This window comes from Bombus pascuorum, chromosome 9 (assembly GCF_905332965.1).
Source record: "Bombus pascuorum chromosome 9, iyBomPasc1.1, whole genome shotgun sequence".
Lineage (NCBI taxonomy): Eukaryota > Metazoa > Arthropoda > Insecta > Hymenoptera > Apidae > Bombus > Bombus pascuorum.
Window position 1 is genome coordinate 1298012 of NC_083496.1, and position 27666 is coordinate 1325677.

At 42.4% G+C, this 27666-nt stretch overlaps 1 protein-coding gene across 3 annotated transcripts in view; it reads right to left on the reverse strand.

Moving 5' to 3' along the window:
- Nucleotides 1-1243: 1243 nt before the first annotated feature.
- Nucleotides 1244-27666, reverse strand: part of LOC132910386 (putative tyramine receptor 2) — a 60536-nt gene continuing 34113 nt past the window's right edge. For 2 of the 3 annotated variants that reach the window (XM_060966052.1, XM_060966051.1), the window contains one exon: nucleotides 1244-10021. In XM_060966052.1, coding sequence (XP_060822035.1) covers nucleotides 8796-10004 — 1209 coding nt within the window. In that variant the 5' untranslated portion in view covers nucleotides 10005-10021 and the 3' untranslated portion in view covers nucleotides 1244-8795. Of the gene's footprint in view, nucleotides 10022-12748; nucleotides 13436-27666 lie in introns of those variants that run through there. The other variant, XM_060966053.1, reaches the window with a different exon arrangement.

Consider the following 27666-nt stretch of genomic DNA (forward strand, 5'->3'; position numbering starts at 1 on the left):
CATACAAATACGTGGAATAGTGTTCCTTAATTGAAATTCTAGAACCAAGAATGGTATTCCAGCTAACTCGTAACCCGGTGGCTTTGTCGGCCACGAGTTCGACACGATAGGACGATTTCGGTTTCCTTTATTTCCGTTACAAAGGAAAAATTTGACCGCGGTTGCCAACGAACACGCGATGAAAACGCAGCCGCGGCAAACCGAAGGGCCCCATAATTCCGCCGGACGATTTGTCGGCCGATTCAGCGAGCGTCGCGCGAGATTCGTGAAAACGTGATTGCCGAGGCTCGAATAAAATTGCACGTTAAAGTGTCGGGTATGCCGTGAAATCTCACTATGGGAGATTAGAGCGAGCTCGGGATATATCGATCAGCCATTGTCACGTACGAACGAGCGGACGCTCGATGATGTGGTAGGAATGTTTATCGAATCGCATTTTTATCACCGCTATCCGATAAGATTGCTTTTTCCGTGATGCTATGAGATTATTCGATTCGGACGATTATTAACGGCCGGACCAATGCCGCATTGTTTTCAAACGCTGCCAATTACGATCTATGGCTTTCGTGACGCGATTATTACGCGCACGCAAATTTTCAAATAACACGCCGATTCTATTGAAACTCGGTTGACCGTCGGGTTCGTAATTATTGGTATCCGTCGAACGATATCGTCGCTGTTAACATGTGTTGCGATTCGAGAGTGTCCACTCGTTTATATATTTTCGTTAAAAAATTACGATCGAATCAAATTGCGAGTACGCAATTCCGGTCAAAAGTTTTCCGACGCGTTTTATTAAACCGACCAAGGGAAGCGTTTGGGTACTTGTTCGACGAAACTCACGTACTATGAATCGACCCAAGGGTCTGGATGCGTACTTTGGACGATCGAAAGTAACATCATTTGGCACACGTGTTACTTTGGATAAGGTTCGACGAAGGATATAAAATACGACTTATTTGTAATGCCCCGTAGAAAAACATAGCGAGAGAGTGGAACCAACTCGTTGGCCGTTTGCTTTAGCCACTGAGATTCCGTGTACCATGCACAAACACGGCAAAAGTCGCAAACTTTCTGCCGCTGGTATAAAGCGCAGCCTCGTTTTATTCGGCGACCGAAGAGCTGCCGCAACCGCAAGGATACCTTTACTTTTGATTTTTCATACAATCGTTCGACTATGTACATAGACGAGCGTGTGCTCAGGAGAATGGGAGGTGCTTTCAGGAGATTAATCACATCCGAAAAGGGTTTCCACATTTTACTGGTATATACTGGTATGCGTGTGTGTGCGTGTGTTTTTGTGTATATATATACATATTTTTTGTTCCGTATCTTTTTTTATTTCTTCCTCATTTTTCATTCACACGGCGGACGCACGAAAATCCCGAGTCAAGAACCGTTCGTAACGGACAACGATAACAACCGTGTTTCGCCTATTTTTCCCCCCTATTATCCACGTACGATCTTTTAAAAAAATTGTCGCGCATAATTTCCGTGTAATTAAACCTTGCGTATTTCAGCGATTAAAAATATTGCTATGGAAATGTAACGCGTTTATCCTCGGAATAATTATGACACGGATATTCCGATGCGGAGATATAGCAGAAATGATTGGTCGCACCATTTCCTATGAAACAGGAACGTTGCAATGCGCGAATAACGAAGAATCGCGCGAATAAATAAGTCGACTATTGACGAAATAATTGTTGTCCGATGGAATTTAACCGGAGAGAACGACGTCTGTGGTAAAAAGAAAGAAAAGAAATATAAAGGAAAGAGACCGTGAACAAAGTTTTCTAGCAAATCTGGTTAGATCCGACGCATTTCGCGTGTTTGTTCAAGGATCGCGCGTCCAAACGAAGCTTAAAGGTCGTGAAATTGGACGAGAATCGTATAGTCGAGCTGTCTATACGCCACTTCGGCGATGGCGGTGGTGGTGGTGCAGGGTTAATCCACGTGAAACGCGAAATACGAAATATGGAAATTAGATACGCGGGTCTTCCGGCTTGAAAATAATTAAAGTGATTCACCGGGAAGGGCACTTTGCGATATTGGGGCTTCGTGGATGACACAGAGAGGCGTATTCGGTCCGAAAGTAACGAATCTCGTACGAGCTTGAAAATTCCCACTCTGTGTGTCTCTTCTCCGCTTTTTCCTTTTATTTTATTCCGTTTCTTCTACTTTTTCAAAGTCGCGAATGCGCGCCAATAACGAAGATCGAATATACGCGAAACGTTTAAAAAATCGCCACGCTGGATCCGTGTGGAAATTTCGTGCGTCCTCCGATGCATCGACAGTGATTTTTCCGCTTCCGGTTTAACAAGGTTGCCCACGTTGGAGAAGACGATCGACGATCGCTTCGATCGATTTACCATTCACGCTACGCTCCACATACTAGTCGTACACGTACACGAATGCATTTTTTGCTATCTTTTTCGCCGATATTGTTTGAATATTTACACACTCAAGCGGCAGGCTCGCACGAACGCTCGATGGTCCGCGCTTCCGGGGCGCGATCGGAGCCTTTTCTCCTCTGCCCTTCGTCTTAAATAAAACTAGATGCGACTCGTCGTACGATCGAAATTCATCGTTTATTCGTATCGACGAATGTGATGGTTCAAGTTCGTTAAAACTTTCGCGGTAGTGACATTGATCAAAGCACGCGCGTACGCAGAGGTTGCCGATTATTCGGTAAGCGCGTTTGAAGGACTCGATTGGTCGCTATGCTCGAGTTTCGGCTACTTCTCCGTTTGCCAGGAACATTTGCGCGACAATCGAGCCGCAACGAACGGGTTTACGAGAATTTAACAAGCGAATTCGAAAGCAAGCTTGTCGCGGGAACGGTGATCGAAAGAGCAAGAACCAGGTTTCGAGGTATTTTTGAAATTTTTATATGCAAACGAACACGCTTGAAACGCGGCGGGAGGGTGGGCTAACTTCGTCAACGATTTTATTTCATCAGCGTGTCCTCGTGAATATTTAATTAACATCGGGAGGCCAGATAAAAATCCGTTGATTTAGAGTACGCGATGTTTCCGTTATAATGTTATTCGCGGCATAACGAACGGTGTGCATGCTTTTCGAGCGTACGAATTTTTCTATTTTCCGTTGTAACGGATTTACAGGTGACAAATGCACAAAACGTACGAGACGAATGGCTATCGTTAAACGACGCGGGTGTAGTCTTAAATTACTTGGATGGTTTACCGGCTACTTTTAAACTGCGAACACGGGTTTAAATTAGGAGACAAGTCTGTGAAATTACGCTCGACGTTAAACATCCTCGAAAAATTCGCTCCACCGGGACACGCGTTTAATGTAATAAATTCGTTCGGAGAGAGAAGCTCCATGGCGCGAATCGGTTCGCCGGACTCGAGCTGTATTGCTATACTTGTAAATCACAACCAATGGAGTATTAGTTTAATAACTAGATGTGTATATGTATATATATAATATATTTATGTATATGTTATACGTATCTAGCGTAGTGTTTCTCTCGATCGGGCAACCAGGCCCAATTTTATGTAATAATTCATATGTATATATATATATATATATATATAAGATCGTCATGGAATATCGCGGATCAATTTGCAGCTTGTTTTCGTGTGGCGAACGTATAAAAAACAGTCGCGGAAAAAAGCCGCGAGTCGGACAGAATTTCTTAAAAATATCCGTATGCTGGTCGATTTTACAAAGCATACGATCGGCAAAGAGGAAAGAGGTCAATGGTGAAAAGAGACATAGAAGAAAGAGAAATGGACGAAGGAATTTATCCTGCGCGTCGATCCGTGATACGTTTCTCGAAAATCAATCTGCTGATACCGATGTATAAGTAAATGCAATGCTTTAATGTAATATATCATGTAGTACAATAATATTTCTACGCACTGCCGAACTTCCCATCCAAGAACGATCGGCGAGATCTTACGACGAGCAAAATCTTACGACCTCGATCGCTTTCCCCCGAGAAGACGATCGCCTCTCGTCTAAACGGTACGTTACGCATCCGTGTAGATTCTGGAAAGTAATCGCAACGTATATATACGTACGTAAAAAGTTTCGAGATCGAAAGTATTATCGAGGGGACGGACTCCAATTCCTTCGACCGACGAAAGAAACACACCGTTTGCGTCGAATTAGTCGACAGGACTGGGACGAAAACGTTGAAATGAAACTGATTTCGTTTGGCCATCGTCGTTTCGAGATGGAATAATTCTGGTGAAACGTTCAGGAAAGGAACGGGCGAAGAAAAAGAAAATAGGAAGAGAAATTACGGGATCGAGTAATTTGAAATTCTATGGGCGCAGTTCGGTTGTTCGACAAGACAGCGAAGAGAGTGTACCATTCGTCGCACCTGTCGCGGACTATCAGTGAAACAAGCGTAAAAGGGCACGCAAACTGCCAGGACACGAAGGAACAAATGGAAACGGACGAGAACGAATCGATTGGTACGGGTAGATATTGTTCGAAACAATTTTCTAATTGCCCAACAACGCGTAATTACGCTAATTCTAGCCACGTTTGCTCGTGGCACGCGTGTATTTCGTGCAACGAACGTTTCGTGCAATCAAAAAAAAAAAAAAAAAAAAAAAAAAAAGAGAAGAAAAAAGAAAAAATAACCGGTGAAAACGCGTCCTTCCGTGAAAAATAAAACACGTCCCGTACGCATCAGTCAGTCAGGAAATACGATTTTCCGGACGCTGTATAAAATGTACTTTTTTTTTTTCAATTCTCATGTTTTTTATTTGTTTTTTTTTTGCTCGCGTCTCTCGTTTGGCATATTTCTTTCGTTCTTCTTCGATGGAACAGCGAACGATAGAAGGATCGACCAGCGAACAAATTTCCCATGGCTCTTTTTTACGATGCGGGTATCGCGCATTGATCGCCGGCAGTTTTTAAATGCGAACGCGTTGTAACACGTGTTGCTCTACCGTCGAACATTCCGTTGGAAAAGAGAATCATAAGCGAGATAATATCGCTGGTATTAAAAAGATAATGCGGAGGCTTGCATAAATGAGGTAGCTAACGAGAGAAGAGAGGAGGCGATCTCGTCGAAATAACGTAGCAGCGAGCAATTGTCTCGGAATAGCTGATTAGAGAAAGCAAAGGAACAACGGTCTCATCGGTGACCAGTGGCTCGCGAAATTCGCTCTTCGTCTGGTCAACGATTCGAATGTACGCGATCGACGTGAAAGTGGTAATGGAGAAAATTTGCGATAACCGAGTCTGACTCGTCGTTTCCGAGTTTAACAGGGATGGAAGGGGAGCGATATAGCTTGCGTTTTACGAGCACTTGGAGAGAATGCGAAGTCCAGTTTTGCTGTAAATCGAGTCAGCTTCTCGTAATATTCACTGTCGCGTTACCGGAATCTATTCTCGTAAAAAAGACAAACGCGTATAAAATAAAATAAAAAAAAACAAAAAAAAAAAAAGGAAGAAAAGAAAGCGCGAGACAGAGAAAAAGAGAGAGTCGGAAGAGGAGAAAGAAAACATTCGTGATTTTTAAAAGCGAGGAAGAGAACGGAGAGAAGACTGTAACCTTGACGACGATCGGATGACACGGAGAGAACAAAGCGAAGAGAGCGAAGCAAGAAACGGGAACGTAGGGAAATCCATGCAAAGGATTAAAGAAACGCAGATCTGGGATCGGATTCAACGTCCAATTAAAACTGTTGAAAAGTCGCGCTTAATTCGCTCTTGGATAGGAATTCGTGCCGCGTTTGGACAGTGCCACGAATAAAGTAATATTCATTTGTCTATCCTAATAATTAAAAATCTTGTAGCGTTCGTAGCACGGCTACGAACGTGTTCTCACAACCTTATCACAACCTTATTATAGAGCGCCCTGGTGACGAGGTCGAGTTTTTTGAATTAACCAGCCTTTCGCGCGATCTCCTTTCACACCAGTAACCTACCATACGTCCCCCGCTAATGCTTTTCTTTTTTGCCATGTGTTTTTCTCTCTTCTTTCTTTCTTTTTTTTTTCTTTTTAATCTTTTTCCCTTCGTTCTATACCTTTTTAACTTTCGCGTTACTTTATTCGATTTGGCGCGACACTCGAGGGGACAGCAAACGTGTCACCTGTTCCCTCGTTGATCGGTAACGACTCGTTTTAATTTAACTCCTCGCGCTTCAATCATTCGCCGATACGACGGTACGTTATGCCGTGTTTCATCAGCGGCGCGCGTTGTTCCCCGTGTCCTATTAACGAACTGATTCGCGCGCACCATTGTATTATTATACCACGAATCGGTGTGCTCGGTAAACGATCGCGTATCGTTATTTTATACTGTCCGAGCCATCGATATGTATCTAGTATACGAGGCTTTCTTTTTCGCGCTCGACGAGCGCCAGAGCTTTTACTTAATTAAAGGACCGGCGAACGTTGAGGCACGAAGAGGCAACTTTTTCGATTTCCTTCGCGTACGAGCGCTTCCGTTTCGTGTGCTCGTTATCGCTGCTCGTGGAAAGAAGACTGGAGGTGACATACATATAATTTTTATACACAGACACATGCAGACCGTCGCAACATTCTCCTACTCGCGTCGCATAATTCCTTCCTTTGGCGCGTCTATACGTGTTACGAACGTAATTTCGCGTCGAATCGACGACGTCTTCGTCGATAGCGAATCGACGCTTTTTTCACCTTTTTCCTTCTTCTCTTTCAACGGTAACCTTTTTCTTCTCGCACTTGGATTCTTTCTTTCGTTATCGATATTCACAACCATAACACTTGCGATTAATAACGAACGGAGTGAGTAACGTCTACCGCACATTTAAGAATACGCGACATCTCTCGCTCGTTATCGTTGCCAAGAAAATACCAAAGTCTTTACTCTTCGTTTTTTCTCCTCCAGGGAGGATCGATGCTCCAGTGAAAGTTTTTCCTCGAAACCTCGACCACGCTCCAAGAAAAATCGACAACAATCAACCACGTTGATCTCGTTACAACGACTCGGCTAACGAGCTCCACTCGTCCATCACATACCCCGTTCTCGATTCTACGGATATATGTGCGAGATTTTTCTATCGGTACAAAAATTAACCTGTTCGATCATTTCGAACGCTTCCTTTCGAAATTAATAGCAAACCATCACCGATACAAAGAATTACCTCAACTTGATAATTTAAAATTGCTTATCTAATTAAAGACGTAGTTAAAAAAAAAAAGTCCAACTTCGATTCGGTTGCAACTGTCGAGTCCCGAGATATTTTCAATTGGCTGTCCGACCATGAATTCAGTAGTCTCGGCGACACTTTGTCCAGAAGATTCTTTGAAGAATGCAAGGTTGAACGTGGACGAAGCGAAGCAGCTGACTTTAAACAAAACGTTCTTTTTACGAGGACTATTTAAGAGAACGATCATCGGCCAAGAGGAAGGTAACCGTGTCTATTGTTCCGCGAATTAATCGCCGCTCGTTTTTTGCTATTAAAAGAGCGCTAGAGAATCTCGAACGGGTTGTATCCGCCTTGTGCACGATCTCATTCGGTAAGCGAGTTACATTACCACCCTAGGATACGTATATTCTATCTTCTAAACGTCTTAACTGGAGTCTTGGTCGATTTCGTAGAAAATTCCTACTCGTAAACGCGAATCTCTTTGAGATCGGCAAACGAGAAGAACGCACTGGCCGTGTTTCGATTCTCATCGACGCGTCATCGCCCGATCCGTCGTTTCCACCGTCTCTCGTATTATTCTAAAACTCGATCGAATTGGAGAAAAGGAGAGGCGAAAACGTATACGAAACGAACGTCAACTCTTTATCCGCGAGTATCGCGAGAAAAAAGCTGGAAAGCTGCGCGAAGAGAAAATTCGAAAGGCTCGTATTCCCATCGATTCATCGGGCATCTTGAAATTCTTCCGTTCCCAGGGGAGCGATATTTTACGAGGCTCGATAGAAAATGGAACGATCGACTCGATGGCGTGGTCGAATCTGCGCGCGACTCGTACTACTTGAAAACGTTGCCTATTCAATGCATCGGACTGAATCGACTACCTGTTTGGACGAGCCCGACCGACCGATCGAACGAACGTTGAACGGATCGAATTCGTTTCCTGCTGCGATTGTTCGCGAAACGAAGGTCCACTGCGAGTTTATTCTACGACTTAAAGCACCCAAGTAACGACGCCCAACGAAGGGAACGAACGATCGCGAGACGATCCAGCTTGGAGATTTCATTTCCTTAAGATTCCTTATCCGCGCGCCTTCTTCCCTCGCTCGCTTTGCAGAATTAATGGAACAACTTTAATGAAACGACCTTTTGCGAGAATATCGTCGGTAAATTAGACTATCGCGCTCGCCGTTTGGTCGCTTAATCTATGCCGCGCGATTCGAACTCGCAGTTTGCTTCGCTCTCGTTATCTCGTCCCGGTAAAATCGACGTTCTCGCCACTGAAAATTCATCTAACGTCCGTAAATTGTGCACGGGCGTCGCGACATATCGTCGTTCGCGCTATGTACCGATAGATTTTCACCCAGCAAACGCGAAACACGTTTTCGTTCAAATTTTTCCACGACCTCGTCGCATCGTGGAACCGCGAAGCCATATACCGTGTCGTGGCGCGAAACAACGATCGTGGTAGCGTATTCGTCGTCCTCGATCTCGGTCCCGAAAAACTCCAGTCGAACTGCGATGTTCGCGTGGTTGTTGTCGTCTTGCTCGACGATCAATCTCAAGCGGGTCGAAGTTTCGCCGTCGTTCGCGGTGCACCCGGCGAGCGTAACGGCAACGAGAACGAACGGCAATGTCTCTCACAGTCTCGGAATAGAACTAAGCAGCCGGTTCGTGGTTCAACGAATGCGTAGCAGCCTCCTGAACGCTCTTCTATAGTCGAGATTGAAGATCGTGTAGATGAGCGGATTGAGCGCGCTGTTCACGTAACCGAGCCACGTGATGAAGTAGACCATCCGGTCCGATGGACAACACGCCGGACAGAACGGTACGATCACGTACATGAGGAAGAACGGTAGCCAGCAGACGACGAAAACGCCCATGATCACGCCCAGCGTCCTCGCGGCTCGTCTCTCCTTCGACAACGAGATTCTTTGTCGTTCCTCGATGAATTGATACACGGTGGTGGTTGTCGCCGGTGCTCGGCCACCGGTTGTCCTCCTGGAGGAGGACGTGGTCACTGTGCCGCCACCTCCTATCGTTACCTCGGTCGGTTCGTCGTCGATCAACGATGGTTTGGCGTGCGATCGAGGCGTCGATCTTTCGTTATGGTTGGTTTCCGAACTGACAGACTCTTCCGCGTCGTCTACCTCGCGATGTCTGGTCGATTGCACGGCGTTTATTCTACTTTGCCTGGCCCGTTCTCTCAGTCTTCTTCTCGTTGCTAGGAAGATCTCGAGATACACCAGGCTCATCACTAACAGAGGAATAAAGAAGGAGCCTAACGACGAGTAAACCACGTAGCCCTGTCTTCTGGTCAACTGACACGGTGTCCCTGGCTCCAATTCTTCCGGCCAGTCGTTCCAACCAGCCAAAGGCGGCGAACTGATCGCACCGGACAATATCCACACGCCCGCTATCGTCGCTAGAACTCTCTTCAGCGTTCGTTTCTGCGCGTAATTGATAGGATCGGTGATCGCCCAGTAACGATCGAGCGCGATCGCGCACAGATTCAGTATACTTGCGGTGCAACAGAGCACGTCGCAGGTTAACCACAATTTACAAAGGTGTATACCGAAGATCCACTTGCCCAGAAGAAGATAGGCGACGTTGAAAGGCATCACTAAGATGGCGACCGCGAGATCGGCCACCGCCAGCGAAACGATGAAGAAGTTCTGAACGATTCTCAGAGGTCTGTAGGTGAACACGCTGAGGATCACCAACGCGTTGCCGAGTACCGTGGTTAGAACGAGGAAGCCTAGTGTCAAAGAGGCAGCTGCGGCTTCCCAAACTGGCAAGTTTGATCCTGTTTCCTCTTCCGGCGGCCCGCAGCCTGTTACCTCGTAGTCTTCGGTCATCGTGCCGCCTGACTCCCCGCTCGAATTCATGTTGTCGAGTCTGCTTCCTGGAACAATAGGTTCTCGTTAGCGTAAGAAGAACGGATATTGCATCCGTCTGACGATTAACCAAGGACGTGCAAGCTCGTTCTCGCGTGATTAACGTTAAATTCGTGTCACTATCGCGTTATCGGTTTACGATCGTTTATCGAAGAAACGAGTAAAACCGGTGTGTTTCGCACGATATCTTTTCGAATTACCAGGCGAACTCGATTAACACGTTCGTCGCCCAGCGCGATTCGGCTGAGTTTCCTGCGGGGCCCAAATCCGACCGCCGGTACGCAGAATGTTTATCGCCTTCGATTCATTGTAAAGAAAAGATTATTTATTTCTGAAATGGAGAAAGCGATAAGCTTTCCAGTTAGAGTATTCCGAGGGATTTCATGGCAGATATCTCAGATCTTTCATTTAGTCAAGAAGCATACTTGTGAGACATACAAGGATTTTTTCATCCTCAAAATTTTCAGTAAACAGCGTGAAAGTATATTTGAAAGCGAGGAGAATAGCGATGACGTCTATAACTATCGTTCAAAGTATCAAAAATTACCCCAAATATGTTTGGAATGTGTTTGAAATGTTTGGAATAGTGTAATATATTATCCAGAATATAAATTAATAAAAAGTATATATATATATAAACTATATATAATATCGTATATTTAATTAACTCGAACAAGAAGAGCGTCACCATACTTTGGTGACGGGGCCCCCCACATAAGTACATAAGTATACCGCATAGATATGTGCGACGTGGCGACGAACGTGTTAATCGTCGCATCGATTAATTTTCAGCATCGCTCGTTCGTGTGCATTTTGGAGAGAGTAGAAATATAAAATTAACGATTCTGCGAAATTAACCGTAAAAGTAAAGGTTCTGGTGCGAAATACGTGTATTTTTATAGACATTCGTTAACGTCGACGATTATACAAGGAACGTCCATTGTCTGCGTTCGTTGCGAAGTAGCGGATCTCTTTAACCCGTGAAACTCGTAATAGCGAAAAGGATCTAATTTATGATATCCTCCGGTATATGTTTCTTTCTCTTTCTTATGCTAACAGGATTAAAAACTGAACTACTTTTCCAAAAGCTTTCCTCCACGTTCCGTTGAAGAATTTTTTTAACGCTTTATCGTTAAAAATATAGCGCTACGAAAGGACAAGCGAGTTGCATGGGAACGTTAACGATGAAAATCAAATTGCTCGTTGGCGTGAAATTTCACACAACACCGAGAAATAGCCCGATGTAAGCGTATCGTAAGGTTTAAGATCGATCTCGTAATGCATCGTTGAAGCATTCGCTGAGAATTAGTTTGAGAAACCGTAATGCATCGTTTGCTCGCTAGAATCGTTGCAACTGCTTGCGTCTCTGTCGTCGATCAAAGAGCTCGGCTACACGCTTTGGCTACCTTTGAAAAGAGCGATACAACGGCACTCAATGTTGCGTTTCAAAGTAATCGTTTCGTTTGAAGGGCCATATAGAAAATAACGGGAAAGAGCTACACGGCAGCGGTTTTAAGTGCCTCCGTAAATCCTGGCAACGCCAACACAGGCAGCAGTGTATTTTCCCTTTTATGGAGTCTCGTCGTTTGCATCCGCTTGTTTTTTCTTCCCGTGCTGCGGCGTAGGATTTTACACGCTATGGTTCAAAGCGATCTAAGCCCACACGAAGATAATCCTTGATCGGTGACGTTAGAATTTCGCTGATGGCTCGCGTAAGCTTACCGCGCGTCTCAACCTTCGTCGCGTAGATATCTTAGTTTCACGCTGGCATCGCTTCACCGGCGGCAACTTTCAAACGCGTTCCTTCGCCTGTTTGCCGGCTGACTAGTTGGAGAGTTCGTTTCTCGGGTAACTTACAACCACTTTCTTTCTATCAACGAGCAAAGTTTCAGCAGGGGACGCCAACGAGATTTAACGCGTGATAACTCGCGTTTCTTCGTTCAACGAAGAAGCGTTCGTTAACGAAAAAGAATAATCCGGTGGGAAACAATTAACTAGAGAGAAGCGAGTAACAGGATGGCGAAATAACAGCTTCGGCGAACAAAGAGATAAGAAGACGGCGAGAGAAAGAAGGGATAGACACCGTACTTTGAATGGTATTTTCTCTGGAAATTGCTCCAGAGATACACACGCACGGGATAATCAGCTTGGAAAACAAAAGGTCTGAAAACGCGAGAACGCAGCTATTTAAGGGGAGGATTAAACGATTGTCGCGGCTCGTTTTAACGCACCGCTATTTCCCGTGGCTTGTGCAGCTACAACCAGCATCAAGGTTACAAGGACGGTTGCACCGTGAAATTCACAAGTACCTTGTCGAGTGATTCGTTTCGGTTTAGAACGCAGCAAATTCCGCGACTATTCACCATAAGCGGTTGTACGCTGGCTAACCATTAAATTATCGCCAACGCACACCGCCCGTTCGATTTATCTGTTAGTATAGAACCACGCGCGGAACGTGCGATATTTCGTCCACCGGTCATTAGAAATTTAAATTAACCGCATGGAACGATAAGAATTTTCAAACAGAACGCGTCACCACCGCTTCGTTCGTTGGCCGTTACGCCGCAAAAGGAAATGCCGAGTATCTCTCGGCGGGAAAAAAGCGAAGCATCTCGGAGCTATAAGTAATCTGCTTGTTCAAGGGGATACAGTTTCTTGGAAAAAATGCTAAGAGGTATTAAAATCCGAGAGAAAGAGAGAGAGGAAAAGTATTGTATATTTAGATGATGCTACACCTTTATGAAGGTATATAATTAGCGTACTTCGTGTTTTCTATTTTCATAGAATCTTGTAGCCAATTTTCTCCTTCGAGCCACCTGCTCCTTAAACTCGAACGAACGCGTTCGTTCGTTATCAATGCGGATCGGTTTGCCAGCAATTTTTCTATATCGCAAAATTTATCGAATTTCATGTTCGAAACCAGCGTTGTCGAAAGAGGTGCTACGTGTAAAACCAGACGGTTGTGACATCGAAAAAGAAAGTACGATTAATTTCTGTCGATTTCATGTTCCGATTCTTCGTTGTTTCGTTGCACGGAAACCGTATTATCGTAAGCAATGATCCATGGCGAAATGAAAGCACGCTTCGTCTGCTGGAATCGCGCGGAATTCAATCTGTTCTTTAAGATGGAGAATGCGATATTGCCAGGGAAACGTTAATAGATTCCGTGGCGTGTTACATTTCGATCGATATTTGAAACGGGCCGGAGATTCATTCTCTCGCCCATCTTGTTCCCTTCGCTCAAATACACCTGCTGACAGACCGAGAATAATGAATAAAAATAGCTGCAAGCTGGAACACGCGCGCCCCGTTCGTCGCTCGTCCGATATCTCGCGGCGCCAAACACGGCATATCTAGAATTTTCCTCGATATTTATGTGTCCTCGGTAAATTTTCTTCCTGTGTTCGTTACGCGTCCATCATACGCGCACGCCGTGGTACAAAGGAACGTGAAAGTGAAACGCGTAATTTGTTCGCTGATCACGTTCCTCGCCACCTGTCGCGCGTAAACAAAGTTTCTCGAAAGTTTAGAAAGGAAGCACTCGCAAAAATGTACATTTTAGGCTGGAGCATATGAGATGTTGGTTTTAATAAAATAAAGCTTCAGCCGTATATATATGGTTTCTTTCAAGCGTGGAAAATTTAATTAAAACAGCTGTATTATCCCAGAATTGTACAAAGTTGTCGGATATTCTTCATCTACCGAGATAATTTGCCGTACTCGGAGATACCGTCTAGATGGAATAGACGATGCCTTTGATCTTCTGCAAATCAGAAATTTATGTTTCCAGCTACTTTCGCGTTATTGTTCTCAAGTTGAAACTCGTGCAGGAAGAACAGAGAAACATTTTAACCATTCGCCATCACCGATAATGATAATTTGACTGTTTCGTCGTAATAAATCTTTTTAATATCGAATATATATGTCGCAGATGAAAGGACATCGGGGCCTTTCTTTTGGAATTTTTGGGAGGACCCCCGATACTTTAGTCCTGACTTTTTATTATAGCTGTATTTAAATAATAAAACTGAGAAATAATTGTTTATGATTTAAACTGAGTATAGGTACCTAACAGAGGTATAAAGTAATTAAATAGCTCTCCTTAAAAAACAATGTTTGACCCGAGGGTTACAGAGAGGTACGGAGAGGAGTATATAAAGGCAGTTCCACATGGACTGAGATTCAGTCAGATAAGTTCTACTTGGACAAGTACGTTGAGTCACACCCGAATCGTGGATCAGTACGTTGAGTTCGACTTGGACTTTGGAAGAAAGCACATTTGCTACCCCGTTGACCATGGATTTGTTATCGAGCCTAAGATCATAGCCATTAGCATCCCGAGTATCTAATTACCATGGTTATTTGTCAAATTCTGTCATAATCATAATTGTACCAGTAAATATCTTCGCTCTTGTATAACAACGATGTCTAATCCAAATGAAGATTCGTTACACGCCCTTAAACCTAATGATAATCCGACAAATAAATGTCGGAGATGAAAGGACATCGGGGCCTTCCTTCTGGAATTTTTGGGAAGAGCCCCGATACTTTACTCTAGACCTTTCTTTATAGTGATACTTGAATAATAAAACTTTGAAGTAGTTGTTTATGCTTTAATCCGATTATGTGTGCTTGAGAATTATGACAATAGGCTTGGGCCCGAAGTGACACAACGGATCGCTGGACGTAGCCACGGTCAGGGGATGGACGTTTTTACCTAACAGAGATATGGAGTAATTGTATATAGCTCTCCTCAAAAATATAGTTGACCCGAGGAGTACAGGGAGGTACGGAGAATAGTATATAAGTGCAGTTTGACTTGGACAGAGGAAGTTGGTTGAGTTCTACTTGTGGACGAGTAAGTTGAGTTGCACTTGAATCGTGAATCAGTGAGTTCAGTTCGACTTGGACTTTGGAAGAAAGCACATTTGCTACCCAGTTGCCCGTAAATTCGTTATCGAGTCTAAGATCATAGCCATTAGCATCCCGAGTATCTAATTACCACGGTTATTTGTCAAATTCTGTCATAATCATAATTGCAGCAGTAAATATCTTCGCTCTTGTATAACAACGATGTGTAATCCAAATGAAGATTCGTTACACGCCCCTAATCCTAATGATAATCCGAAATGTACATATAATTTTCTTTTTCTTTAATGTGGTCGATAATCTGCGAGATGATATTCGCTAGACAAATTCGAGCTTCGAAAGGTACGACGCTTCAAATGCGTGACAGGAAATTCTTCGTGCACCCTAAAGATCGTTAGCAGAATCTTTATCCTTTTATCTTTAAAAGGATAAAGATCAGTTTACTCGGTGAACGTTTTAGCCTCGATAAAGACACGATGTTCCAAGAGAGAAGCAATCGAGATTGAAGGTGAAATCGAGCATTCGTGTCTTAGCGGGATGGAAGCGTGAACCCGAAAGGATAAAGAAATTCGTTCTACTAGCTTTTGAGGATCGTCGGAATCCTCGTAGCGAGCCGGGCGGATAATACAAAACGGATCGAGCGAAACAGCCGTTTCTACTTTCTCGGAATCAACGATCCGACCAAGCGCCTTTTTCTCGCTGTATACGTAGAGATAGAGAAACGTACGTAAGAGACATTTCGATTCGACGAGCTTTTTATCCGAAACACCGTTTGGTTGCGAGTTCGAAGGTTGAAACGGTGCCATTATCGAGCGCGAGTTAGTCGCTCGAGCGATAAACTCCAAGTTCTTGTTTGAAGATCTTCGAGGCATGGTGCACAGTTAGCGTGGGGCTTTTTGTTCGTCCTCGCACGGAAATGTCAATCGATTCGAGTTTGCGCGCCCTTTCGCTTTCATCAACGAGGAAATGGAAAATGTGCATTATACAGGATGTTCGGTAATTGGTAGGAAATCGGGCGATAAAAGAACGATGCTTTCGTGAAATCGTTTCTCTCTTTTACATTTTCGACTTATCTTCTCACGGGGAATCGCACTTTGCTCGGTCCTACCACCGATTACCAGCCACTCTGTATATTAGTACGTCACTGTGGTCGGGATTAATCGAAATTGCACTCGTGAATGGCGCACAGACTTTTTGTCGTTAACATTCCCGTTTTCCTTTGGTAAGAAGAGAAGAAACGGTCGACCGGTGGCGTTTTCCTCGGCGAGAAATGAACTTCGAGCAAGTCCAAGTGCTGTGCAAACAGGACGACGCGTCGCTTCCTTGTCTTCGTAATTTTTAATACTCTCTGCCGACTCTTGTATTCTCTCTCTCTCTCTTTTCCTCTCTCTAGCCTCGTTACCAAAGAGGGAAGAGAATCGATCTCTCCGCTCGCCGGCCATGGAACTCGATTGCAGGTGAAGTCGAAGCCGCGAGTCGTCTTACCATTTAATTAAAGTCAGACTGACGTCCGATGAAGATTAATTCGATTATATTCTCGCGAGACCGAATTGATTTTATCGAAGGAGGAATAACTAAAGACGAATCTCTATATCGAATGGATCGCCTTTCGCGATTCCTCTTTTCCCTTTTTCTCCAGGCCTCGTTTACTTCCGGCAACAAAGCAAATCAAAGTTTGCCAGAGAAATCGGAAGATGAAAGTTGAGGCGATGTAACGCGTTCTATCCAGCGACACCTTCGGGGAACGATGCACGATCGACATCGGTGGAGTCGGCCGAAGGGACGCTCGAGGAAGTACTTAAATCCGTAATGAGTGGAGGATGGAGCGCGTGATATCGAGCGAACAGAAATGTGTGCCGATACGAAATGAGCGACGATACGACAGGTGTGATAAATGGTGGACCGATTGAACTGTGAAGTACGAGCAAACGACCGTTACAAGTAGCGAGGACGCATGTTCGATAGACAGATACGAATGTCAAAGATAAATGGAGAGAAAAGCGCGTGCGAGGATAAAATTGTATAGAAGATAAAATAAACGAGTGGAAGAAATACGAAAGAAAAAGAAAAAGAAAAACGAGGAAATTTGTGGTTACGCAAGAAGAGAAAATGAGAGGCTGAAGAGGCAGAGACTGCACATCGTGCGCTACGTGCAAATATCTTGCAAAAAGACGAACTGAACGCGAGAGATCGCGAAACGTAGCGAATACTAAGCGGCTGTAAGCGCATCTCGTACGTGTTACAATTCGTCGTTGATAAATCGTGCGAAACTTGGCAAAACTGTTTGGTTTACCACCATGACGCTTAGTACGTTTTACCATAAACGATAATGCTGTTATTTTAGCAACGCTGAAACTTGCTAACCAGTTCGGTTCGTATAGTTAGGAGACACGTTTCTCTGAAATCGGTGCTTAAACCTATCCCTCCTTTTACACAGCGTTAAATTTATTTCTTGACTTGGTTCGAGCGTCTACCGCTTCTACGTCCAAACTTTTACTTTCTCCTTGTTTCGTGTTATTATCCCGAACAATTTTCTCATTTGTATACTTCTAAATCATGCTCGTGACAAAAAGTTAAAATTCGAGCAACAGCTGGATCAATTTGATTCGAACGTAGTCTGCCGCTTACGACGCTTTCCCCTCGCTTTCTACTTTACTCCAAACGATTCTCCGACGTATATTCCTAAATAATTCTGCCAGCAGAATTGGAATTCGAGCGAGAGTTGCCGCGCTCCGCGTTACCTTCGCTATCTCAAATACTTTGACTACTATAACTCCCAAGGTTTATTAATATTTTATCACGGTACATAACCCAGTTACTAGCATCTTTGCGTGGAGTCTCGGTGAAAGCGTTACACCTTCCCTATCTTCCGAAGCTCTATCAAAACTCCCTATATAACGTTCTCCTACGGTGCACTCGTAATAGCTCGGCGATAAAATCGGATGTGGATTGGCGAATCTATAAGAACGATCTATACAGCCGTGAACGCAGTGCGGTGCTACCTGAACACGCGGTACACGCAAACCACGTGAGTGTTTGAACGAAACGGCTTTCTGTGGGACCCGATCGTAATTTACTTTGGCTAGGGAGCCGACAAAGTTTCGACGAGGGCGGTTCCATTAGCAGTGCCCTCACGTTCCACGTGTAATCCGCCAATACCGCGCGCGCGACTTTAGATTTGCCGCTAATTTACCGTCTCGCTGTACTTCCGATGTAAATGGTTCGGACGGCTCGTAACTGCCTAGACCACTACGGTAACATGGACGCGAAACGTCCACGTGTAACCTCGTTCGAATCGTTCGGTTGCGTCACGAGCATCATAATCTGCATGCAAACTCATTATTTCCGGCGAAATCTGTTACACCGCTGGTAAAAGCTGGTCGATCCTTGTAGATTGAGTTGTAATCGAAAAATTGGATGTCCCTCGGTTTAGCAGCACGCAAGAGAAAGAAAATAAGCGTTCGAGCAAGCGCGAATAATTGGCTTGGTGGAGTTGAAATATAAATTTCGTTACGATTTAATTCGCCAGCGATTAAGGTTTAATCGATGATACCGATAATATTGATATTGCAGAGATTTTTACTCGATTTCATTCTTATTCGACTGTTTAATCATTGCTCGAAACAAGAGAGAGAGAGAGATTTCTATTCATAACTTAATGCAAATTTTCATTCCGGTTATGCTTATAAATCAGAATTAATCATATAGAGAATATTCGAGCATATTTCGTCCTCGCTCTCGTTACACCGATGAATATAAAACACTGCTTTTGCCACGAATTAAAACAGTTGATAAAGTTCGTTGGCTCGAGTATAATGCTACACGTGCATACCATGCATATGTAATCATTTGTTCGGCTAAAATTGTTACCCCTTTATGACGATAATAATGTCAAATTATTTTGAAACGCGAGGACATCCGATAGAGATACAACGGTAGATAGTACTTTTCCTTTTTTCGTTCATCTCTCGCCCGCTTTTGTGAAAAGAGAATAACGCGCGAGCGCATTTTCACCAAGGCATTCGCTTGTTTGTTCCATTACGCGAGATCAGCCAAGTTTCCTAGAAACAGGAGCGTGCAAGAAAAGGGAACAAGGATCCGTGGCTTTTAATAATTTTCTTCTAAAAGGTGCCATTGCGACTCTTTCTCAAAAGTAGGCAAGAAAAGAGTAACCTTTCCGAAACGATAGCCCCGTTTCATCGTTGATATTACCACTAAGATAAAACCACAGACTAGACAAAACGTAAACTTAAGGCTTCACGGGGTTTTAAGAATCGTAAAAAAATCGATAGTTTTGTCTTTCAGAATTCGCAGCACGAGTTCGACAATTACGAATATTACTGCGTCGATCAAACATTTGTGTAAAATATTATTTTCTTCAAATAAACATTATCTACCAAGGCTACTAAAAGCTGTATCAATCCATCGAAATAACATTGCGTCGATGCAACACTTCATTTTCCATTATCTCTCGATCGATTTACATAATCAAATTCTGTTTTGTAATATTATGAGTATGAAAGAAGGATGAAAAATTCACTTCGTATTTCTTTCGACTGTTTTATCTTTCAGAATTCGCAGCACGAGTTCAACAATTACGAATATTACTGCGTCGATTAAACATTTGTGTAAAATATTATTTTCTTCAAATAAACATCTAAAAGCTGTATCAACCCATTGGAAAACAACATTGCGTCAATGCAACATTTCATTTTCAATTATCTCTCGATCGATTTACATAATCAAATTCTGTTTTGTAATATTGCGACTATGAAAGAAGGATGAAAGATTCACTTCGTATTTCTTTCGATAGTTTTATCTTTCAGAATTCGCAGCACGAGTTCGACAATTACGAATATTACTTCGTCGATCAAACATTTGTGTAAAATATTATTTTCTTCAAATAAACATCTAAAAGCTGTATCAACCCATTGGAAAACAACATTGCGTCAATGCAACATTTCATTTTCAATTATCTCTCGATCGATTTACATAATCAAATTCTGTTTTTTAGTATTATGAGTATGAAAGAAGGATGAAAGATTCACTTCGTATTTCTTTCGATAGTTTTGTCTTTCAGAATTCGCAGCACGAGTTCGACAATTACGAATATTTCGACGTCGATTAAACATTTGTGTAAAATATTATTTTCTTGGAATAAACATCTACCAAAGCTACCTAAAAACTGTATAAACCCATTGGAAAACAACATTGCGTCGCAGCAACACTTCATTTTCAATTATCTCTCGATCGACTTACACAATCAAATTCTGTTTTCTAATATTACGACTATGAAAGAAGGATGAAAGATTCAAGTCGTATTTCTTTCGTTAGTGTTTCTTCCCATGTGTATTCTACGACCGTATATGAGTTAAAGATATCGAAGCAAGTATTCATAACGTTATGCGAAACTATATCGTTCGATGATTGATAGATTGACACGCATAAATATAAGCGGTAACAACAAGCAAATACGACACGTCAAGGGAAACTTGATTCGCGAGTACAGCTTCGAATCAAAGGATGGATCGCGTGTCTGCCACTATTACTTGTTTACCGATTGGGTAAATGCAATCCCGAATATGGTAATTGAAGCGTTAATAGATATCAGATTATCAAGCACGATACCGCTGCAAACTTTCCATGCGTGTGATTGCGTTTAATTCGTGATTCTCTGCGAGTAATTAAGCCGCAGATATAGCACTCTCCGAAGTTATTTAATCGAGAATAGTTTCGATCTCACCTGCCATTTTCATAGTTTGTTACATCAACGAGGAAATCGTTTCGAACCATTTACGGAAGAAGATTCGATCGAATTGATTCGAATTACAAGTAGAAGAACTAACGATAGTTGTAAGATTGCCTTTACTCGATTATCGGATTCGCCGTTGTTTTCTCACTGATCGATGTTCTTATTTTGCCACGAAAGTACATTCTGAACGCAACTTTCGTGATAAACGAGAAGGCAAATTCATCGGGACTCGAGAAATCCCGTTTTCACGATGTTCGCGAAAGATTTTGCTCGTTATCTGTCCGTTCGTGTCCGGTTAATCTAACTGTAATAAAATAATCGCCGTTTCGCTCAGTCTTTAATCCACTTAATTGCTTCGTTCAAAGCTGCACGTCTAAATTAGACTCTCCTTGAAAGCAGCTCGACCAACACACCGCTATCATAATACGGAATAATTGAACGATCAACTACGTGTTAAAGCTCGTTTGTTACTGTTCCAATATTTGACTAGTGTGTTTCGAATTCCTAGACGATTTAACGCGAATTTAACGCAGCGAGGTTATTGACGAAAGACTTGTTGAAGTTGATCGAACAAAACGGTCCATGAATTAAACATAAATACGAATATTCCACCGTAATGCAGAAAACGGTCGTGGTAAACTTTTATGAATAAATTATGCAAAACGTTTATTTATCTACGTTAAGAGAATCACACTAACTAATAACCTAGAGTTTAATGTATTTTAATCGTCACAGATAATTCAGCCACGCATCGATGTTTCCTTTAAATTCCCCTCGCGAGTCTACACCAAAACGACCTTAGAATTTAAAACAAGATTCAAAGTATTTTAAGGATGTTCGCTATAGTCGAGATCGAACGGGCCAAAGGAAAAATTCACCGATGCCAAGAAAACGTTCGTTGCGGAAAATTTCAGCGAATCCCGATGGAACCAGACGTTGCTCGTCGCTCGACATTTATGACGCGCGAAATGTTAATTAAGTCGACGGGAGAGAAACTTTTCTGTCCCAAAGGTTCCGCTCGAACGCGCTACGACTCGCGAAATAGAGAAAACCACGAGAATAGAAAGGGTGAAAATGACCCCGGAACGAGTTCCAAAATTGACCCGTGCAGAGGCTCGTTCAGTTTCAGCCGATAACGCGGCTCTTCGTCGACGATATGTCGCTACAAACGGTTTCTTCTCAAACCGAACGAATCCAGTTAATTTTTATTGGCATTTTCGTCGGAGGATCGGATAATAAAATTAAGCGAATTAAATCCACGAAACGATGTCGCTTCGTTGTTTTTTGCGCGCGAACATCGAACGGTATTTTTAAACGAAAATAATCGTCTCTAAGTATAACGCGTTCCGTGTTAACTTTCCATTTACTCCACACAGTTGAATAACGTGTAGTTACACATCGTTACCACGTGGTTCTAACACGTAACTAGCGATTATAGTAATTCGAGCCTTCAACTACTCTCTAGAATATCGCGAGAAATTGTCCAATTTTGAGGAGGTTAATTTCTGGAAAGAAAGATTCTACGATGTCTGCGGTAACTTCTCCGTCAGAATCGCAAGACACTTGGAAGAATTTCTTTCTATCGTTTGATATGCTTCCACCTTTTAACGTCTTACTTCGCTTTCGCGATAGCAACCAGACGTTTCTCGATCTTTCTTTCTCTCGAAATTTCACAGATTCTATAGGATTAATAGGAAGATCCCCGGACAATGCGATTTCAATACAGTCGGTCGTCCTAAGAACTTTGATGGAGTGCTACGCATCCGACGTCGCGTCTCATAGAGCGAGTCGTCCTCGGAAGGTGCAATTATCCCGGGATTAAAGAGGAGCTTTGACAACTAAAACTTTCTCACGATCATTTTCTCGTTCACCCACCGTGCATCACCGATTCGTTCCATTTTCAATTTCTGCGGACAACCGCTAACATCAGTTTTACTCGGCATCTTGCTTCTTCAGCTACGATTCTTCGCGAATCGATCGCCAACCGAACGAAAGATCCATTTGCGAAGTTCGCTCGACCAACTTCTCGTTTTATTGTCAATCTTAACCCTTCGCGCTCTGAATTTTATTTCAATTTCGTTACCAGTAGCTCGTAATGCTTTTAAGTTTTTTATTTGAAATTTACTTTAACTAAAAAATATGACAATTTAAATGAATAAAGTGTTGAAGTTATTAGATGTATGAACAAAGGAACGCGTGGATAAACTGTAAGGTAGAAAATATATTTTAATACAAGTAGGAATATAATTTGAGCTGGTCCAGATCCGCACGCTAGCAGTGTTACCCTATGACTGAAAGCCCTGAAGCCATCGTCGCTTGTCTACTGTTTATGGTCTGCCTTCGTTCCAGTCTATACGCTGTCGATGGCTTCGGTGCTCGAGAAAACTAAAAAGACCAGATATTTTTTTTTTTTATTTTATTTTGGTTATTTTACAATTTGTCCTGAAGGACATTTGGTAAAGTGTTATATCTCATTGGTAAATAAAAAAAAATAAAATAAAATAAATATAGCATGTGGGTGGCTACCCCCAGCGTGGTGCCAGCTTCGTGTTTTCTAAGTTATATCTTTTATGTCGTAACAAAGTTTTTTCTTTTTTTATTTTATTTTGGTTTTTTTTTACAATTTGTCCTTATGGACACTTGGTAAAGTGTTATATCTTATTGGTGAGAAAAAAAAATAAAATAAAAATAAATATAGCATGTGGGTGGCTACCCCCAGCGAGGTGCCAGCTTCGTTTTTTCTAAGTTATATCTTTTATGTGTCGTAATAAAGTGTATGATATATCTTGAAACAATTTCCCAGATACTCACAGTCAAAGAAGAAATATCCAAATTCAGCAATAGACACAGCACAAGAGTTAACAACCATCAAAACCCTCTAATTACTCAACTACTCGACACGTCGGACCTTGGACCTAAGCGCTAGCTAGATTCAAGTAGAATCAAACATACTATAAACACTTATTAATCGTGTCACAGTACCACGTCAGGTAAATTTACTTAAAATTCTCCAACGAGAATTGATTGTAAAATAAACGCAACTAAAAAAAAAATTCCAGAATGCAATTCTGACTTTCCTTCGCACGTTTTACACAAAAAGGTGGGACTGAAAGAATGTCGAGTGGGATTGGACAAAGGAGCTCCTGAGATAAAAAAAGCTGATGTCGACTCACACTCGACATAGGAGTGCTAAGGATTAAAGCCTTCGACTGGTCGTGGATTTTTGTAAGATCCGAAGAAATCGTTGTCGGTGGCACGCGGAAATAATTGAAACGATGAAAACAAGAGCACGAACGATGGAAACGATTCGTTGCAACGATTCATAACGGTTGCAGATTATAATCAAGGCTAATTGCAAGTTTGTGGAAAACTAGCGGAAAACAGGTCCTGTATGGGAACATTTCGTTGGAACAATGATATATTATTTTGTTTGATAGTATTTTCGGGTGGTACGGCGCGTTCTACATACAATGAATAATACAATGCGAAATTGGTGGAATTAGCATGGGAATGTATCGCATAGTAGAGAAATCGAAATGTTCAAAGCGCGTCTGAATTTTTCATCTATTGCGCAAACATCGGTCGTATATTTGGCGAATGAATTGCACGAGCAGCTATTATGCTTGATCCTAGCCGACGATAACAATTGTTACGCGAGAAGTTTTCGACAGCAATGCGAAATATAGCTGGCAACATAATGAATAATGAATCACGAGAGGGATACAGATCACGGACAATTATAAATCATCTGATTTATATTGGCTCCGTCGGTTGCGACATTTTCCAAGCTTCCAGCGATCGAATTTCCTTAATTTTACCTAACGTAGAGAACGAACTGTCTCTCCATTGCGAACGCTGTTTCAAACCAATAAATCTTGCTTATTATTTTCTACGCGACCATTGTACCGATTGACAAGCTCGATGGAAAAGCAATGCAATTTTATTTTTTTTTTTTTTTTTAATGAGATAAATAGTTTTTTTATTAGATTCAAACGTTAATTCTCATAATATAATTGTTTTGTAATTACATAAAAGTATTTACTACGAAACGATTCAAAAATACCTTGATCCGATTAATTATTACGTGAATGCTACAATAAACGTAACGGTGTGCAAATATTCACATAGTCAATATAACATGCGCATTTATTTAGTGAATCGAATTTAGCGAATATTATAAATTTTCAAAGTTCCTATGTAGAGAATCGTCAGAAACGTTCTCGGAGAATTCGACTTAACACGCAGTTGCTGAAATTCAAGATTTTCTCATCTGTATCACATGCTCCCTGAACCCTTCAATTAATTCATCTAAACGACCATCAAATCCTCTTTGCATAATCCTTGCAATCAGAACTAAAGCAGCTATTACTCTCGTTCCCTATCCCAGACCAAATATCAATCTGCGAAACGCGAACACGATTACGAACATAACCGAGCACGATCTCGCCTGGAACGATAGCGACTTCCGGTTAGAAGCAAAATGGAAGGTGCGTGAGCTTTCAGAATTTGGCTACGAATTTACGATACTGTAGCGTAGAAAATGAAACGTCCGCCTTTCTCGACTATACTTGCTGCGTGATGTCAATGTAACGTAAAGACAAGCGAAACGTTATGGTTGCCATGTTCGATCGACCGATCGTGGTTTTCCATGGATTGCGCGAAACTATAGCGACTTCCGGTTAGAAGCAAAGTGGAAAGTGCGTGAGCTTTCAGAATTTGGCTATGAATTTACAATATTGTAACGTCGAAAATAAAACGTCCGCCTTTCTCGACTACACTTACTGCGTGATGTCAATGTAACGTAAAGACAAGCGAAACGTTATGGTTGCCATGTTCGATCGACCGATCGTGGTTTTCCATGGATCGCGCGGAACGATAGCGACTTCCGGTTAGAAGCAAAGTGGAAGGTGCGTAAGATCTCAGAATTTGACTACGAATTTACAATATTGTAACGTCGAAAATAAAACGTCCGCCTTTCTCGACTATACTTGCTGCGTGATGTCAATGTAATCGTAAAGGCAAACGAAACGTTATGGTTGCCATGTTCGATCGACCGATCGTGGTTTTCCATGAATCGCGTGAAACAACGCAGGATGATACCGAACGCCAGCTTTCGAAAGTCTTTTACAGCCGTACAACTATTTAACAAATTACAACGAGAGCGTAGCCAATTAAACATTGCGGACAGTAGCGCGGTACTGGCGTTGATTTATCGCCCTGAAACAAATATATTTGTTCGTTCATAATGATGTATCCATCGTGGTGTTTGCCATGGAAAACAAGGGAAAGGGAGTGTGATAGACAAAGAGAATGAGACAGAAAGTAATCCAGTTAATCGCAACAATGCGTCCTAAGCAGGCGAAACGTTGTTTCTAACGACGTTGCATTGGCATAATCTGTTCGAGTGACAAACTTCCGGACTATCTCTATGCTCGTGTCTACGATTGACTCGATAATGAGTGTCCGGAGGAAGTAACGAGGAAACTACGGGGGCGAATTTTAAAGAGCGAGGAGTGGCTGAGCCGAGTCTGGTCTCTCTGTTTAGCCGACTCGTTCGAAACAGTCGGTGATTTTCATCGGATCGTTTGGAATTTATTTCCTCTGAAGCGAGGAAAAAAAGAAAAACTTTCTGTTTATTCGGTATCCCTCTGTTTTCCTCGGTTTTTCCTCCAGAAACGTTCCGTCTCTTTTTTAGGAAAAAGGATACGCGCTCCTAAAAAATTATGGGACGTCCCGTTATTACCAGCGCTACGAGGTAACAAGATTTTTAGTATTTATGTGCTCGAATCAAGATGTCTTGGCAGATGTACAACGCCATCGTGAATTCCTCTCTCTCTCTCTCTCTCTCTTCTCTTTCTCTTTTCCTCTCTCCCTCTTTCTCCGCGCTATCTACTGGTAAAAGTTGGTTGCGGAGGTGACACGCGGAATTTGTTAAAAGTACGGTAAATCACGTAGCCAGCAGCTGAAACATCCTTCCAAACTTCTGACGGACATTATAAACTGCGCAAAACAACCGCAATTCCCTGTCGCGAGACACAGATGTTCAGACGTCCTGGTCTTATCACGCAGCGTCGCAAAAATGAACTTTCTTGTTCCGATACACTCGCGATCTTGTACTCTGGACTTTGACAACGTTACAAAACCTTCATCGTCAGAGGATCTTTCTGTACCTCGCGAAGAATCCAATGACAAATGTAAATCATAGGAAACAAGGCGACGAAGTCGAGATTCAGCAGAAATTCATGATTCGCCGGTGGAAACAATATTCAGGGAATATTTTTAAAATTCAGAATAGAAATGACTGTTTAGAGATGGTAAAGCGAGATTGAGCAGTTTTTGTAGCTGTGTACACTCCCGTTCATATGTTTCCTGCAAATTCTGCACAATTTTTTAATTCCCTGTAAATTTCGCACAACGTTTAGTTTCGTACGAGAGGTGACAGTCTGTTTAAACGATTAACCAGCCATGATTTTGCAGTTAGGCAAGACAATTATATGATAATCAGTAAAAGCTGTTTCTCTAAATAACGAGATTTTCGCGATTCCCTAAATTTAAATCTCATCGAAAAGCTTTGTTCGAAACAGCTGCAACACTCGCAAAACTTACCTAAAATTTCAACCAAAACGTGGAATTAGTTAAGAACGAATACGATAGAAAAATTAATAATATTTGTAGAGGAGGATTTGATCGTGTGGTTTAAATGACGAAATAACTCGATGTCGAAATCGTCAAATATATTTTAATGTTCGCTAAGAATGTATGTTTGATTCTACTTGAATCTAGCGCTTAGGTCTAAGGTGTAATGTCTTTTTAGCCTGCGGATCCGTTCTGACGTGTCGAGTAGTTGAGTAATTAGAGGGTTTTGGTGGTTGTCAACTCTTGTGCTACGTCTATTGCTGAATTTAGATATTTCTTCTTTGACTGTGGGTGTCTCGAGGTCGTGATGTATCGTTTCGTTGGCGACGTACCAAGATGCATCTATCAGGAATCATAAGGTTTTCGATTGGAATCGTTGGAGAGTTTCTATGTTGG